The 16,161-nt window shown below is 40.3% G+C and overlaps 1 protein-coding gene across 2 annotated transcripts; it reads right to left on the bottom strand.

Annotated features, from left to right (window-relative positions):
• Positions 1-2,448: 2,448 nt before the first annotated feature.
• On the bottom strand, positions 2,449-14,425 carry daw1 (dynein assembly factor with WDR repeat domains 1). Of its 2 annotated transcripts, none has more exons than XM_031752750.2 (13): positions 14,290-14,425; positions 13,951-14,023; positions 13,222-13,366; positions 12,451-12,509; positions 12,240-12,362; positions 12,013-12,112; positions 11,382-11,489; positions 10,252-10,358; positions 10,008-10,110; positions 9,465-9,579; positions 9,152-9,228; positions 3,113-3,275; positions 2,449-2,920 (listed from the first exon to the last, which is right to left on the bottom strand). In XM_031752750.2, the coding sequence occupies exons 1-13, from the start codon at positions 14,327-14,329 to the stop codon at positions 2,886-2,888; spliced, it is 1,248 nt and encodes a 415-aa protein (XP_031608610.1). In that variant the 5' UTR covers positions 14,330-14,425; the 3' UTR covers positions 2,449-2,885. The 2 variants fall into 2 exon arrangements, with proteins under 2 accessions (XP_031608610.1, XP_031608612.1); XM_031752752.2 differs by having other exon boundaries at positions 11,382-11,465.
• Between the last annotated feature and the right edge of the window lie 1,736 nt (positions 14,426-16,161).

Below are 16,161 nucleotides of genomic sequence, written 5' to 3'. Positions count from 1 at the left end.
TGGTTGTTTTAAATTAAGGTAAATTTTTGTAGAACGGCAGTTGGACTGCTTAGAAGTGCATTGTCGGAAGGTGACGCTTCCAATTTGACGGGGACGCTCGTCATTTTCCTCTGGGAGGGATAGTTCACTTGGCAAGTGTGGAGAACAACGACGCTCCAAAATAGCTACTGACTGGGTCAGTTTACCGTCCGGGACGGTGGTTTGCACTTTTTTGGTTAGCAAAGCTTGGAGCTTGGGCGTTGGACGCTTTTAAATTGAGTTAGGGATTTTAGAGATTAGACCAGAGACAGGTTGGACCTGATACTGGGGAATTGACAATAAAAAACTTGGAGTTTATCCCTTGGAGGGTTAACTTAAATTTGTCGAAATTGTGTAGGTGTTAATAGGCCTGATACTGCAGTTGTAATTATAAGACGTCTGTGTAATATAAAAGAGACTTGTGTGTGAGAGGAGTCTGTGTATAACGCCAATTCAAAACAGCAGTCTCCTGCAATATTAGAAACCCCAAGAAACACACAACCCCTGTAAGCAAGCTCTCTGCAACAGTGGGGGAAAAAAACTCCCTTTTAACAGGAAGAAACCTTTGGTAGACCGAACCAGGCTCAAGGAGTGGCAGCCATCTGCTGTGACTGGTTCGGGGTGAGGGGAAAGAGAAGGTAGTGGGAACAAAATATATTGGCTGACTGTTGCAGTGGTGGTGTCCTATTACAGTCCCACATTTGAATTGAATGAGCTCTTTAGAATGAGACATTTTCTCACAAATGTAAAGGCAGACTGCGTGGCTCGGTGCTTGATTTTATACACCTAAGACACTTGAATTTAGAGATTTAGTACTGTGGCCCTATACGTCTATTCATGTAGTGTAGCTGAGTCTAGCACAAATCTATAAGAAATAAAGGTTTTATAGCTTAATCTACATCTTCCTATCATTAAAAATTCATAAGACTGTATTTCAATACAGAGCTTTAAAGGAGCAATTTGAGAATTCCCAAACGTCATAGTTTTTAAGTGTGATAATGCGGGGACTTGGCGAGAAAAACACTGTTCTAACATGCCAGCTAAGATGGACACTTTATAGAGCTGCCTGCCAATTTTCCATCAGTTTCAAACCACCAGCTTTTTGATGAGCTCTCAAAAGAAGATATCTGATCAAACATTATGTTTGGGAGATTTAAAATCCATATGTCAATACAGAGAATTTCAGTCACACAGACTACAAAAGGATAGTCAATGTATTTTCAGTCTGGGTCGGACAATAAATCTGCAGTTTGAGTGATGAAGAACAAGAAATTCTTTATTGTCAAAGGTGAGTGCTAATTAACTAATGGTAGGCAGCTACCCAACAGTATTTAGAGGTTTCAGGGTCACTACAGTCAACACTGTGGAGCAGTAGTTGACAGGTTAGTGATATGTTAGTTGGGTGTACACAATGTAACATGACATAAATCTAATCAGAGCTTTTTTCCAACGTCAGTTTAAATTACTTGACTAACAACCTTAGTGTGGACAAGGAGGAATGTATGTGATTTTTACGTTGCACTGGTATGGAAGGGTCTTTGCAAGCACTGCTGTGTGATTTGTGTGTCACTGTGAACAGAGTCACACACTCATTCAGCATGTTGTATAGCAAAAAATAGTGGTGGGAAGCAAAGGAATTTCTCATCAGGTTGGCGCTCCCATAACGATGTGAAGTTACCTGAAAACCATAAATAAGCTTGTCACAGATTTCTGTGCATGCGCCAACAAAATGTTTTTAGGAGGTAGATGGAAAAATGTTTACAATTGCTGTTGTTGGGGTATGACACAAGTTATGTAGCTAGTTACAAAACAATACTTAGCAGAAGTCTAAAGCCACCCCTCATTTCTTTTTCTTTTTTTTTTTCCTATCAATAACCCAGACTTTACTAAGTCTTTACTCTTGAGAAAAAGTTTTTAAGACTTTCTGAAGTTCTTTTTAAGCTTTTCTTTAGACATTGGCTGCTTTTTCACTTATTTTCAGTTCAGTCCTTATATCTGAACATTTTCAGATGTTTTTGTACATTAAGCCACTTAACAGTGACCTATAAATAATAAGTTTAAAAACAGCATCTAATTTAATGGATTTTATGTGGCTACACATAACAGACATCTCACGAAAGAACTCATTTTAAATTGTACCTACAGGCACTTTGTTAGCAGCAGCCTTTTGCAAAACCACTCATTTGTTTCCATTTCTTTAATTGAATCCATCAAAGATGCCAAGAATTGCACAGTTTGACAGAAATAAAAAAGTACGTTTGTGCCAACAACGTCATTCACAAAGAGCTATTAACCGAAAACGTGTCCTTTCTCAGCACAGTGTGCAGTGTGTCATAAAGTCTGAGGCAATTTAAAGACAACTACTTGAAGAAATGATAACAAAGCGAATTTAAATATTGACTTCTAAAATTATTAGAATTGTACAAACTGTTTTTGCTTCTATACTTTATTTTCACACTTCCAGGAATCATCACTTAGTTTCCTATTTTCATAGCAAAATACAAATAAGTGGTGGCTCAAGACTTTTGCATGGTACTATATGATGTACAGTTAATCCATCTATTTCCTATAATGTCAATTATTGCTTGAACAAAACATGAGCAGTTTTTGAAATTGAAGAATTTGACTCCTTCCGATGACATCTGAGCAGAGATTCCAAGCTTCTGTTGATTTCTAGGACCACATTAACTTCACACAGAAGTCAAAGACCAAACTGAGCAGGAGTTTGTGATTTTTTGTGTGTGTGTTTTTCTTTTACAGTAGTCCACAATTGAGCAGACACAAAGTGGACGATATTTGGCAAACACAATTTGATTGTTGTGTTCATGTAAATGCCCTCCTGAGCCTCTGGTAGGTTGGGGTAATGTTCAGTACCAGATCCGGCATGTGTTATCCTTGCTGCCTGCAGGGAAGCACAAATACAAATGGATAGCTGCACAGAAGGACACAGCGGCACACTTTTCATCTAAAAACTGCAATTAAGCATTTGTGACTGCTTGTGATGAAGAGTATATTCGCCTCCTACAGCTACATTTTATCAGTGTACGGTGGTCAGATGGGGTTTATGTGTGTTTTCTGTGTCGATTCTATGTACCTGTAATGATCGTGTCGCCCTCGTAGTTGAAGACACAGGAAAAGATCTCGTCTGTGTGCCCCTCCAGGACTTGTAAGCAGACTCCAGAGTGAGCATCCCACAGCCGAGCGGTCTTGTCTGAGCTGGCAGTCAGGACTCTGGTGCCCTGAGGGCTGAAACAGATCTACCAAGAGAGGCAGAGCCAGGACAGTTAGCCTTTTTCAGAGGGGTGTGCTACATTTGCAACAAAGTTGCTGAATAAGAGATTATGCCAGAGAAAGTGGAAATGACATGAGGGGTGGAAATGGGTGAGTCTAGACTAATTTTACCATATCAGTAGCATTACTCCATTGAGGTCATTCAACTTAAGATGCTTAAGGAGGATAAAGGCACCAGTGGAACTACTCTGAGATGATAGAGGAGCGTTATGAAAATCATGGCTGAAACTGATTGTATTATAGTCTGGGTTTATCATTCCCTGAGTGGTTTTATATCCTAACAGTGAGGTAAAGGAAGGGATGATTAAATGAAGTTGGCCCTAGATGGCCATGAAAGTAAAGTATGTTTTTTATTAAAATTCTAAACTCAGCGCCAACGAGAGACCCCCAGACAGGAAATGGAAACTGTCTAGAGAAGAAGCTGGCAAGGATAGAAGACTGAGGTGTGGGTGGGGTGTGTGTGTGGGTGGAAGCTATGACAGGTGCCAAAATGGAAGGTTGATGTATTAAAATGGACAGCGAAGAGAAAAAGATCAAAAAGAGTACAGGAATGAGATAAAAAATAAACAAGGCTGATGAGTGTCTCAGTTGCATACTGCATATTAAAGTGGACATGAAACAGTATGTGCAGAAAGGCTAAATTACATCGTGGGGCGCTGGTCTAATGTCACTGTGTGAGAAGCTGGATTTAAGAAATAAGTGTTTTTAAGGTCAAATGTTGTGCCAGTACAGAACAAGACGTCACAGGGTTGTTTTGTTGGTTGCTGCCTTACATTAGTTTATGTTAGCTAACTAGCAATAGAACCAATACCTCAATAATAAAAATACTAAGTAGCTAAACTGATCACTTAGGTTTGTGGGCATTCATTCATGTGTACAGCTCTCTTAAGCTCCAGTCACAGCATTTTAATCAGTTTGAGTTCTCGACTTAAACCGGGCAATTGCAACACCCTGACTCTTTACCTTTTCAGCCATTCTGTTGTAGATTTGCTGGTCTGTTTAGAATCACTGTCCCGCTTCATGACATAATTTAATCCAAGCCTGGTATTTGGCTCTAGAATATTTTGGTATACAGAAAACGTCACGGGCACCTCAGTGACTCCAAGCTGCCCAGGACCTGCAGCTGCAAACTAAGACTAAACCAATAACCCTTCCACCGCTGTGCTTGACAGTTTGTATGAGGTGTTTGTGTCGATATACATTTTCTATTTCGCAGTTTTGGAAATATCCTCACAAACACTGCGTTGTGGACAAACATCTCCACTGTGGTCTCGTCTGTTCAAAGGATATTGCTGCAGGTGTCATGTGGTTCTTTTTAGAGAGAACACGCTTTCTCCAGGCACCCTCCCAAACAAGCCACACTTGTTCAGTCTTTTTCTCTTTATGCTGTTATGAACTTTAACATTTAGCATGCTAACTGATGCTGATGATCAATAAATGCATTTGATTTGCAGCAGTTAGCAGTTACTTGTCCTCTTAACCCCTATGGAAGCAACAAGGGTGTTCTTAGCGTTTCACACACTTCTTTTACATTTGGCTTAGTTTTATGTTAAATCAGGCTTGGCCAACTCCAGGCCTCGAGGGCCGGTGTCCTGCAGGTTTTAGATCTCACCCTGAGTCTACACACCTGAATCAAATGATTAGTTCATTCCCAGGCCTCTGGAGAACTTCAAGACATGTTGAAGAGGTCATTTAGCCATTTAACTCAGCTGTGTTGGATCAAGGACACATCTAAAACCTGCAGGACACCGGCCCTTGAGGCCTGGGTTTGGACACCGCTGTGCTAAATAAATAATGACACCATGTAATACGTCATGTGTTCTTGTTAATCTGAGATTATTTTTACCAGACTGAAAGCAAGTGAACTTTCTTTTTTATATAACTGTATATAAAAAATGGAGGAAGGATTAACTAGGCTAAAGCATTAGTTTAATCTGCCATTACTCAATATCGTCTCTCTTGCATGGTCACGAGGTTACATTGGCCTAACCAATCACATCTTGTTTGTATCTTAAGAATGACTCAAAACTAAGAGAACCATTTTTGTTGGTTAGCTGTAGAGGCTAACTTTAAGGTAAAAGTTCATTCTAAAACACATTTCAACAAGGACCTGCAAAAACGCTACTTCCTACACCATATGGATTTTTTCAGTGAAAGTTTGGAGCTTGCTGTAAATGGGCTCTACAAATTTAATCAAACACTGATTTTTTCCATTAGGTTGTCATTTTGATTTGAATTAAGGGCAAGAATAAAGCAAATGGAACGTCCAGAATAGGAAAGTTTCCTCTTAATGCTTAGTTTGAAAACACATTTCCTGTTACGAGAAGCTATCTATACCAGCGGTCCCCAACGTCCCGGGTCCATGAGTCGTTTGGTACCGCGCCGCGAGAGTTGAGGCTTGAGTGTGAAAGTTATGGTTTTCAGGATTTTTATTGGTTTTTATCGTTATTTTTTCATCGTTTTTCTCATTTCTCATTCCCTGGGTCTTCTCCTGTGTGTTATGGATAAATCTTCTGGTTTTATTTTGTTGTATTTATCCGCGACACCTTAAAGGCCGTTCCGTGAAAATTCTGTCGGACATAAACCGGTCCACGGTTGGGGACTGCTGATCTATACCATCTTCCACAAAGAAAAAAATATCTTTAGACCTTTAGAACTAGTCATTTAATTAGCATTCCATCATTTATAATATATTATTATTCACGAACAAAAGGGTAACAAAGTGAATTTACTATAGGAGCGACTGAGATGTAATAAAAATAAAATTAAAAGCTTACTGAGTGAGATACTGAAATAGAAGGAGAAAAACATGGGGAAGAAAATGGTTAAGAAGCATGGACAGGAGGATGACTGGTGTCCTGTTAGGGAGAGATTAGTGTCATAATCCCTTGGAATCATCTTCCATCCAGCCTATTTATTACTGGCTGTCTAATGTGTTTTAGTAAATGCATACAGAGAAGCCCTCTGAGCCACAACCTGTGGAAAACCCACACTCGTGCAGAGCATCGCACTTGACAAATATTAAATGGGTGATATCGTTCCAAATAAAGAACAAGGTCAGTGCAGGGTCAGACAGCAGTGCCCCATGCCAGAGTATTCGCGTGTATGTGCTTGCGTTACTACTAGCAGGCCATGTTAATCAGGGTTAGAACCGTGCTCACCGATTTCTGGCGATAACTCAAAACATCCTGAAGCTTCGAGTTCTGTCCCACCATTTCAGCATCACACTCTGTCACATGTTAACTAGGTAATTTTAAAAAATGACCTGTTTAAAGCACTGGCGAGGAAAACTGTGGTCTGAGTCAATATTACACAAAAATCACAAGTTTATTCACAGCTGCTAGCTGCATGACGCATGCACAAAGTTGTGGTTGTGGCCCTGGTTATAGAATACTTAATAGTTTGTTCTTATTTTTATTACTACATTTGCCACACGAATACTGAGATCATTTTCTGAATGGTTTCAAACATAAGACTCACAAATTGGTAAAAGTTTGCTATGAAATCAGTAACTTTAAAAACATATCAGTCTCACATCTGTGCTCTTTAACTATAATAGCTACTCTCATTAATAGCTACAAATAAGTAATCGCCCAATCACACGGCATCACAGCAGTGCATTTAGGCACGCATTAGGCACATAGACATGGTTGAAAAGACCTCAAATTGAGAATCAGAATTAGGAAGAAAGGTGGTTTTAGTGTCGCTGAGCGTGGAATGTTTGTTGGTGTCAGATGGGCCGGTGTAACCACTGTCTACTGAAATGTACCTACAACCATAGGGTGGCCTAAAAAAGAGAAAATATCCAGTGATCGACAGTTCTCTGGGTGAAAATACTTTGTTGATGTAAGAGATCAGAGGAGAATGACCAGACTCCTTCAAGCTGACAAGAAGGCAACAGTAACTCAAACAACCATTCCTTAGAACCAAAATATGTAGAAGAGCATATCTGAACACACAAGACGTCAATACAGCTGCAGAAGGCCACACTGTGAGCCACTCCTGTCAGCTAAGAACAGGAAATTGAGGCTACAATTCAAAGGCACTCAGTAAAATTGGACAACAGAAGATTGGAAAAATATTGCATGGTGATGAGTCTCAATTCACCTCCTACATCGTTCCCTCGCTCACCTGGAGACTGCTGGAAGCACTGTGAGAATCATGTTCTTTGATTTCTCCAGTGCCTTCAACACTATTCTTCCCTCGGTTCTGAAGGACAAGCTGGAGAACTCTGGAGTGGACCATCACCTCACTACCTGGATTTTGGACTACCTCACCGACCGACCACAGTATGTGAGAACTCAGGGCTGTGTGTCGGACAGGGTCGTCTCTGCAATGCGGGGCCCCACAGGGAGCGGTTCTGGCTCCGTTCCTCTTCACCATCTACACTGCAGACTTCTCCCACAACTCCACCCAGTGCTTCCTGCAGAAGTTCTCTGATGACTCTGCAATAGTCGGCCTCATCACTGATGGGGACGACAAGGAGTACAGAGGACTGACTCAAGACTTTGTGGACTGGTGCCAGCTGAACTACCTCCAGATCAACGCCAGTAAAACCAAGGAGCTGGTGGTAGACTTCCGCAGGCACAAACATCCTCCACTGCGACCACTGAACATCCAAGGTATGGATATTGAGGCTGTGGACAGCTACAGGTACCTTGGTGTTCATCTGAACAACAAACTGGACTGGAGTCATAATTCAGACGCCCTCTACAGGAAAGGGCAGAGCAGGCTGTACCTGCTGTGAAGACTCAGGTCGTTTGGAGTGGAGGGCCCACTCCTGAAGACCTTCTATGACTCTGTGGTGACCTCTGCCATCTTTTATGGTGCGGTCTGCTGGGGCAGCAGCATCTCTGCTGGGGACAGAAAGAGACTGAACAGGCTGATCCGAAGGGCCAGCTCTGTTCTAGGATGCCCTCTGGACCCAGTGGAGGTGGTGAGTGACAGGAGAATGGTGGCTAAGCTGTCATCCCTGTTGGACAACATCTCCCACCCCATGCAGGAGACTGTGACAGCACTGAGCAGCTCCTTCAGTGGCAGGCTGCGGCACCCACAGTGTGGGACGGAGAGATTTCACAGGTCTTTCCTCCCCACTGCTGTCAGACTCCACAACAAAGACTTTAACTGATCAAACACACACACCCACACATGTGCAATAACACTAAGTGCAATAATCTTTTCTGGCATCGTTGTATTTTTACTCAGTTGTATATAGCATTTGTATTCTATTTTTATCCTATTGTATATTTTATTCTATTTTATTCTACTGTATATAGTATTTTATTTTATTTTATTTTATTCTATTCTGTACAGTTGTGTACTGTATTTATTCTTATTGTATTCTAATTTTTGCTTCATAACTTTTGCACTGTCCACTTCCTGCTGTGACAAAACAAATTTCCCACATGTGGGACTAATAAAGGTCATCTTATCTTATCTTATTTCTGCTGCAACGTTCAGACGGTAGAGTCAGAATTTGGTGAAAACAACATGAAAGCAGCCTGACCCCTGAATCAAAGGTTCAGGCTGCCGGTGGTATAATGGTATGGGGTATGGCAAACTTCGGCATCCTTAGTAACAATGAAGCATCAATTAAAATGCCAAAACATGCCTAAGCTCACTTTAACCCAGCTTTGTCAACAGCAACAACCTGATATTAGTAAGGTGTACCAAGGGGCAGGGTTACACTTTACAAGTTAAAATAATAGTTAATACTCAAAGTTGAGAAGAGTGCTTGAGCAACACAGTTATGCTTTTTCATTTAATTACAGATAAATAGATGACAAAAAAACATAACATAAATTGTTCTTTTAGAATAGAAAGTTTGGGTTCATCAACTTACCTTGGAGATATCGCCATCGTGGCCTTCTAAGGTTGCAAGACACTGATGTGTTGCTGTACTGAACACTCTTGCTGTCCCTGAGAGTTTCAGGAAGAGAGAGAGTTCTGAGCACACAGGCACAGCTTACAAACTTATAAAAATGTTGCTTTTGTTATGGAAAATCCAAATTTATACAACCAATAAAGCTTAGGTATTTGCAGAAATGGATGCAATCTTAAATTCTGCACAAGTAGTATATTTAGGGTACGTTTGTAATACCGTGCTAGTACAGTTTTACTCGTAATGTAATCTTTTAACTGAAGTGTTGTCTCACCATCAGCTGAGGCAGTAGCAATGAGTTGACCACTTAAATCAAAACACACATCCAACACCTCTTCTTTGTGTCCAGTGAGGGTGGCAACACACTTCCCACTGACAGTCTCCCAAACCTGTGAACACATTTACACATGTCAAAAAACACAGAATTATACATGCACAAAGGAGCAAATTACATAACTGGAGCATGCATTCGTGGAAGCACCAAACTCATGAAGTATGCATGTGTGAATGTAGCATTAAACTCTAAAGTGGCTTTATTATGGCCATCTCCCTCAGAGGAACGCAGCGAGGTGGATAATTCTCACTTGTGAGCGTGACTCATCTTGGTGTAATTAAGGAATTAGGATTTAATTTTTCTCCATAGACCTTAGAGACAGGAGTTTGTGAGAGAGTGGGAAATTGAAGCGAGCAAATACAAATGCTACGAGACATCCATCTCAAACACCCGAGATGGTAAATACAAACAGACATGTTTTCAGCCTCTCACAAGAGATTTTGGCAACAAAAAAAAAGTTATCTGGGGTTAATGATAGCTTACTTTGCAGGTTTTATCCATGGAACCAGTAACAATCAAGGAGCAATCCCAGTTAAACTGAACATTGCTTATTTCTCCCATGTGACCAATGAGCGTGTGGACCCGTCTAGGGGAAAAAACAAGGGAATGAACAGCAATTAATCAGTCTCACAGCTTTGTAAGGCAGAATCGATAAGTGTTACATTCTCTGTGAAGTATAAATGATGACACACGCACAAATCGATGCATAATATTGATAACTTCTGACCTTCCTGAAGCAACATCCCATATAGCGACTGTGTGGTCGAAGGAACCGGTGACAAGTTGACTGCCCACTGTGTTAAAGCACAGCGAGAGGACCTCTGCGGTGTGACCCTGAAAAGAATATAAGAGATGGCATTATCTCTCACTGTCTTATTTCGTTTCTCCCTCACAGCCACTCACATTATGGATGAAAAAGTGCATCATAAAATGCAAACATTTACCAACCACAACAGTGTGGCTTATACAGCTGATTATTTTCACCTTGTGTGTGTGTGTGTGTGTGTGTGTGTGTGTCCCTGCAGAAAAATGGGGCTGTTGTCCTAGAAGAAACTACATCAAAGGCAGCTTTAAGTACTTTGGCAGGTGTTTATGTCTTACTGTCCTTGGACGGATTTGTCCCAACCGTGCAAAGTACAGCCACCAAACTTTAGAAGTGTGTATTTAAGATCAGAATGAGTTTGAAGGTAAGTGTGGTCCAATCCATAAGTGGTGGCTTGCACCCACTTTAATCACCTGTCCCTCATTTATTTTACTTTTTAGGGCTCATTTGAGGTATTTTGTGCATAATGTTTAATGTTTTCAAAGGCGTGTGCAGTCTGGCAACTAAATGGTGTCATAGCTAGTGTGAGCCCCCCACATTATAGTCTCCTGAATTTGTTAACATAAATACACAGGTTAGCCTTACCGGTAGATTTATAAAATTGAAGTTAACTAAAAAAAAAAAAGAACATAGATTAAAGAATCTACACTCAGTTGACTGCATGACTGATTCTTCATGGTGTGAGAAGCTAAGTGAATTGAGAGGGGCAGACAGTTGCTCCTTGCTGAGACAGATTCAGCAAGTCACACTATGAACCCACGTGCAGTCTGCACATTAAAGAGGTCTCACTACTCCCCTTAGAGAGGGCTATCAGTGCCTTCTTAAAGAGTTAGTCACATTCCTATCAGATCATTTGTGAATGTAAGAACTGCTAAAAATGTTGGTCATCAACAGCACTTGACAGCATTCATGTCACTTTCACAAGTGACTAAAAAGTTAATGAATCATCATTAATGAATGAATGTGGGTCACAACACCAGGATAAGAAGAGCAAGAAAAGCAATTGGACAGAGTTTGAAGAAAAGGTATCTCACAGTCAGTGTGGCCACTTCCTCCCCACTCTCCACATCCCACAGCTTGGCAGTGGTGTCCATACTGCTTGTGGCCACCAGCGTACTCTGGGGGTTGAATGCAAGACACACCTACAAAATTTTTTTACTTAGGTTGTATTGTATTGTATTCTGTAGCAAAGCTGAATATCATATGGCATATGAACTGCTCTAAACTCTCAATTTAAAACAGTTGTTTCTATTCTTGGCTCTATATGGCAATTTACTGAATATGGTCATCTCAGGCATATGCTTACAGCAGCCCAACCCAACCTCTTGTTTGTGTGTCAATCACAGCCAATCAGAAAAAAAGTTCATTTAGAGTGCAGATGGACTTAATGGGAGTAAAATATGAAACAAGCTGCCCAAGGCTCAGTCTTAGATAAATGAAGATTACTTGTAAATCATGCAAAGCTACTATGAGTCCAAGAATAAGAATGTAGACAGTAATTAAAATAATAGGTCCTGTTAAAGTACTAAACACAATACCATAGTAGAACCTTGTAGTTTAAATGCTCACGTAGCTTAAATACTGATTTGTGTTTAGAATATGAATCAGCAATCAACCAAAAACTAACACAAATGAAATTCATTTAAAACAAATATTTATACATACTATTTCTCCCGTGTGTCCCCGATAAGTATGAAAACATTTGCCAGTCTCGGCACACCACAGTTTGCAGGTCTTATCAAAAGAGCCAGTCACAATCTTGTCTCTAAGTTTAATAAAGAGAAAATAAAGCAAGGAAACATTCATTTTTAAGATGAAACACTTATGTGAATCTTAAATTGAGCAACGCAGAGCTCCCGTGTTCTAAAAGTTTTCCTGAAACAGCTCATTACCCATAAGGGTTGTTGAATGCAATTGCATACACCACGTTTCTGTGACCCTCTAGCACGTGCAGCTCTGTGCCTGAGGCTGTGTCCCAGACTCTACATGTCCTGTCGTAACTCCCAGTTATAAACCTGCAGTGTGAGAGAAAAGGGGGAATTGCACAAACTGTAATTTCTCCTAAACAATAAATTGGCAGGTTACTCAGTGTTAAAAACTCACCTTGACCCAGATTTATCAAAGGCAACATTTGTCAGTGGCAGTATGTGTGCCTTGAGCTCCTGCAAAAAAAGGGACATTGAAACTGGTCTGAAAATTCCAATTTCCAATGCAATATACAGTAGTTATTGACTACATTCATCTTTAAAATTACCCATGTAACTTCTGTATGTATAATTCATTTGACTATAATGTAATGAGAAGGCTTCTTCCTCCTGGCCCACCACTGGTGGAATAATTTTCTGCTCTCATTAAGAACAGAAAGATCTCCCAATTTTTAGATGCAGGCAAAATAAATTCAATAACCTCTGATCTCCAGCAATGCAACTAACCCTGACTGCCATTTAACTCCCCTAATACATGCACATGAAGCACTAGCGACTTAGTAACCCGATCACTGCTGCTCTCTAGTGCCTCTCTAAAACACTGACTGCTAATTTCACAAATCAAACTCCACATATGTAAATAGCATCTGCTAAGCTAATGGATTGTGCCCGTTTATTCATGCTGCAAAAATGTTACTGTTCCAACAGTCTGTGTGGAATAAAAGCATTAATATCATAACTCAATAAGCAACACGTGTGCCATGTTTCACAGACAAAATAGACTTTAGTTCATAAAACCATGCTTTCATTAAAATCAAGGTTACAAGGAGCACCAAATAACTTTCAACAATGTGATGGAAATAGATAAATGTCTTCACCAGCAGGAATTACGTTCCTTGTAAGCGTCATGTCTACATGTTGATTTATTTACTGTTGTCTTGTGTCTGACCTTGGAGAAACAGAACCTGTGATGGTCCTGCTGGGTCTGCTTCTTCTGAAGTCGAATAACCAGCTGTTTGACCTGATCAGTCTGAGCATTTGTGACCAGAGGCTCTGATTGTCTGATTTCTTCCACCAACTCATCTGGATTTGTTCTACAATATTAAAACATAACATGTGATAAGTCTTTTTGTAATTTTAGGTAGCTTGATGGCAAAAGAGAGAAAAAATGTATTAAAAAAAACCAAACAAACAAAACAAACAACCAAGACATTAGGAACAGAAAAAGGAAAGAAAATGGAAACAGAAAAGGGGTTTAGGATAACAAATACAGCTTAACAAAGATTACATTTGCTCTACAATTTCACCAAAGTATGTTTAATATGTGTGAAAATATCACTCCCTGTGTTGTTAGATTTACACCCTTGTGACTGCCAGTAAGAGCTGAAATGATTAATGATTATTCCCAAAGTAAATGGATCATTTAAAAGAAATGTCTAGTCTAATGCAGTGCCACATTAAGGAATTACAACTCCTCCACAGTCCAACTTCATAATAAATGCAACATGGTTACAAAGTGTTTTTAAATTGGGTTTTAGGCTGCAGAAAGTCGTTTTTTAGTGGTAATGTAACCGTAGGTTGTAACAGTTTGGTTATTGACATTATCTTCAGTGCTGAGATCACAAACACACACACACACACACACACACACAGATCCTAACAGATACAACTCACGCACTCTGGAGTCAAATCCAAAAGATCTATTGATTTGGTCCTCAGAAATCCTCCTTTCTCGTATTCAAGGACTATACCTGACAGCATAAAAAAAAAGAAAAATAAAAGAATTAAAGAGTGGTTTACATTACAACACCTGTGTTCTACTTAACTTAACCTGTTATGTCTTATAATGACAATCTATCTAACCCTTCTCCCGATTTGAGTTTGAAAAGCGTTAGCTAACTAGCTAATGTCAGACAAACTTGAGGCCATAACGATTTAATATGAAGGTTAAGCACAGTCATATGACCTCCATGAGAAGCAACATTTTAGATAGGACTACAAACATAACTTGTATTACCTGGCGGATAATATCTGAGGAGAAATCGCTTGAGTTTCATTCTGTCTTCTAATAAGGTCCTATCACATCACATAGAAACAAACCGTTGTTATGGCGACCGGACTCGCGTGCGCTTACCGCGCATGCCTAATACAAGCCTTAAAGGCCCGGTGTTGTACCAAAAAGTGTTGGTCTGCCAAAAACTGATTTCCAGTTTCTATGTGTGTGGGGTTTTTAAAAAAAAAATATGTTAAAGTATATATAAGAGTAACTTCTAAAATTCTACCTTGTGACGGGAATGTTGTTTGTTGCTCAAGATGAGTCGATATCATCCATGACGATTACTTTTGACATGTTTCACTTATTATAGGCCAACAAGTCATGTACAGCAGTTTAAACACGGGTAGTCACTTTTTGGCAAATACCGGAAATCCCTTTTTTGGCAGACGATCGCTTTTTTTCAATGTCTAATATATTTGCTCTAATAGACTTTAGTAAACTAGATTAACGAAAGGTTTACATATAAAATAAAGAAATAACCTGTTTTTCAGTTAACAGTTTTTCAAGACTGTGTTATTGGTCCTACTCTATAATCAATTAAGTCCTTTTTAAGCATAAATGATGTGTACATAACTGTGATGCAAGGTTTTTATAGTTAATTAAAGCTAAACTAAAAATTGCAGCTTTTACCCTGTGACAAGAATGCTCTTTCCTGATCAAAATGACTTATCACTAATAAGACATATGTTTCAGGTATGTTTGTCAGATCCAGGGGCGATTTTAGCCCATTTTTGGGGGTGCTTCAGCACCCCCAAAATGAATCAAAGCACCCCCAAATATTTCTTACTTTTTTTTTTGACAATAATTGCTGTTTTTTATACTAAACATACAGTACTTGGTTGAGACGTAACATTTTAACAACAAAAGTATAGATACCCCCCCAAAATGGTTTGTTCCATCTCTCCGGCTCTCTAGTGCCGTTGCTGCCAGAGCGATGGTGGCTGAGACGCAGTGGAGTGGAGGTGTAACGGTGTGTTCACACCGAACGCGATAGGCGCGAGCGAAAACGCCCCAAACGCCCCTAATTTGACGCGTGCACATTCGCACCTCGAACGCGTGTCCAAGAAAAATCCATCGCGCGTCAAAATTGCATATTTTTGACGCGTGAACCGGAAATGTGGGAGGGATGTGGGAGGAAGTTGTGCCAGACAGTATCTTTGCTAGACGGCAGCTGTCGAGCTAGCGTTTCTATTTACTGTGGAGAGCAGAGCAGCGGCGTTAAGGACGTCCTCGCCGTACCTGGGTCCATCAAGTCCTCCAGACGGGTGAGCAGTTTGGTGAGTTTCACCACTTGCTCCAGGAGCTGCGCCTGGATGACAGCCGATTTCAGCGATATCGCTGTCTTTCCCTCGCCCAGTTTGAGGACCTGCTGTCCCGCGTTGGTCCAAGCATCGCCCGCCTAGACACCAACTACAGGCGCTCAATCCCACCTGCAGAGCGCCTGTCCATCTGCCTGCGGTTAGTAAAAGTGTTTAATACGGTAGTCCTTTATTGATACCTGTGCTAATATGCTAAACTATCGTTTATACACTGCTAACATGGATGTGCTATGCTATCAATGAATGCCGTCGGTGTTTACTGATAGCAAACTGTGGTATGGAGACGACTGTTTATAATATTTCTAGTGATGCTTGAAAGGTCTCATCAAGTCCCGATTTAATTCAATTTATGCTGTTATCAGTGTTTGCACTGATAGCATGGCTGTGGTGTCTATCAGTGTATGCTCTCTGTGTTTGCTGATATCAAACTGGTACAAGGGCCACTGTGGGTTAATCTTTGTAGTGATACTCACTCCTTATTTACACCTGGTTTAATTCTGGTATAGATGAATAT

This window comes from Oreochromis aureus, linkage group 14 (genome assembly GCF_013358895.1).
Source record: "Oreochromis aureus strain Israel breed Guangdong linkage group 14, ZZ_aureus, whole genome shotgun sequence".
Classification (NCBI taxonomy): domain Eukaryota; kingdom Metazoa; phylum Chordata; class Actinopteri; order Cichliformes; family Cichlidae; genus Oreochromis; species Oreochromis aureus.
Note: the sequence above shows the minus strand (reverse complement) of the source record. Positions and strands in the feature narration are given on the sequence as shown.

Bases quoted from the DNA above. Each gene is read 5' to 3' on its own strand.
- daw1 (XM_031752750.2), bottom strand. From the start codon at position 14,329: ATGAAACTCAAGCGATTTCTCCTCAGATATTATCCGCCAG. The intron at 10,359-11,381 runs GTGAGATACCTT...TATTCTTTTCAG, and splicing joins AGGAAGTGGCCACACTGACT to GGTCACACCGCAGAGGTCCT. The intron at 3,276-9,151 runs GTAAGTTGATGA...CTCTCTTGGTAG, and splicing joins ACGATGGCGATATCTCCAAG to ATCTGTTTCAGCCCTCAGGG.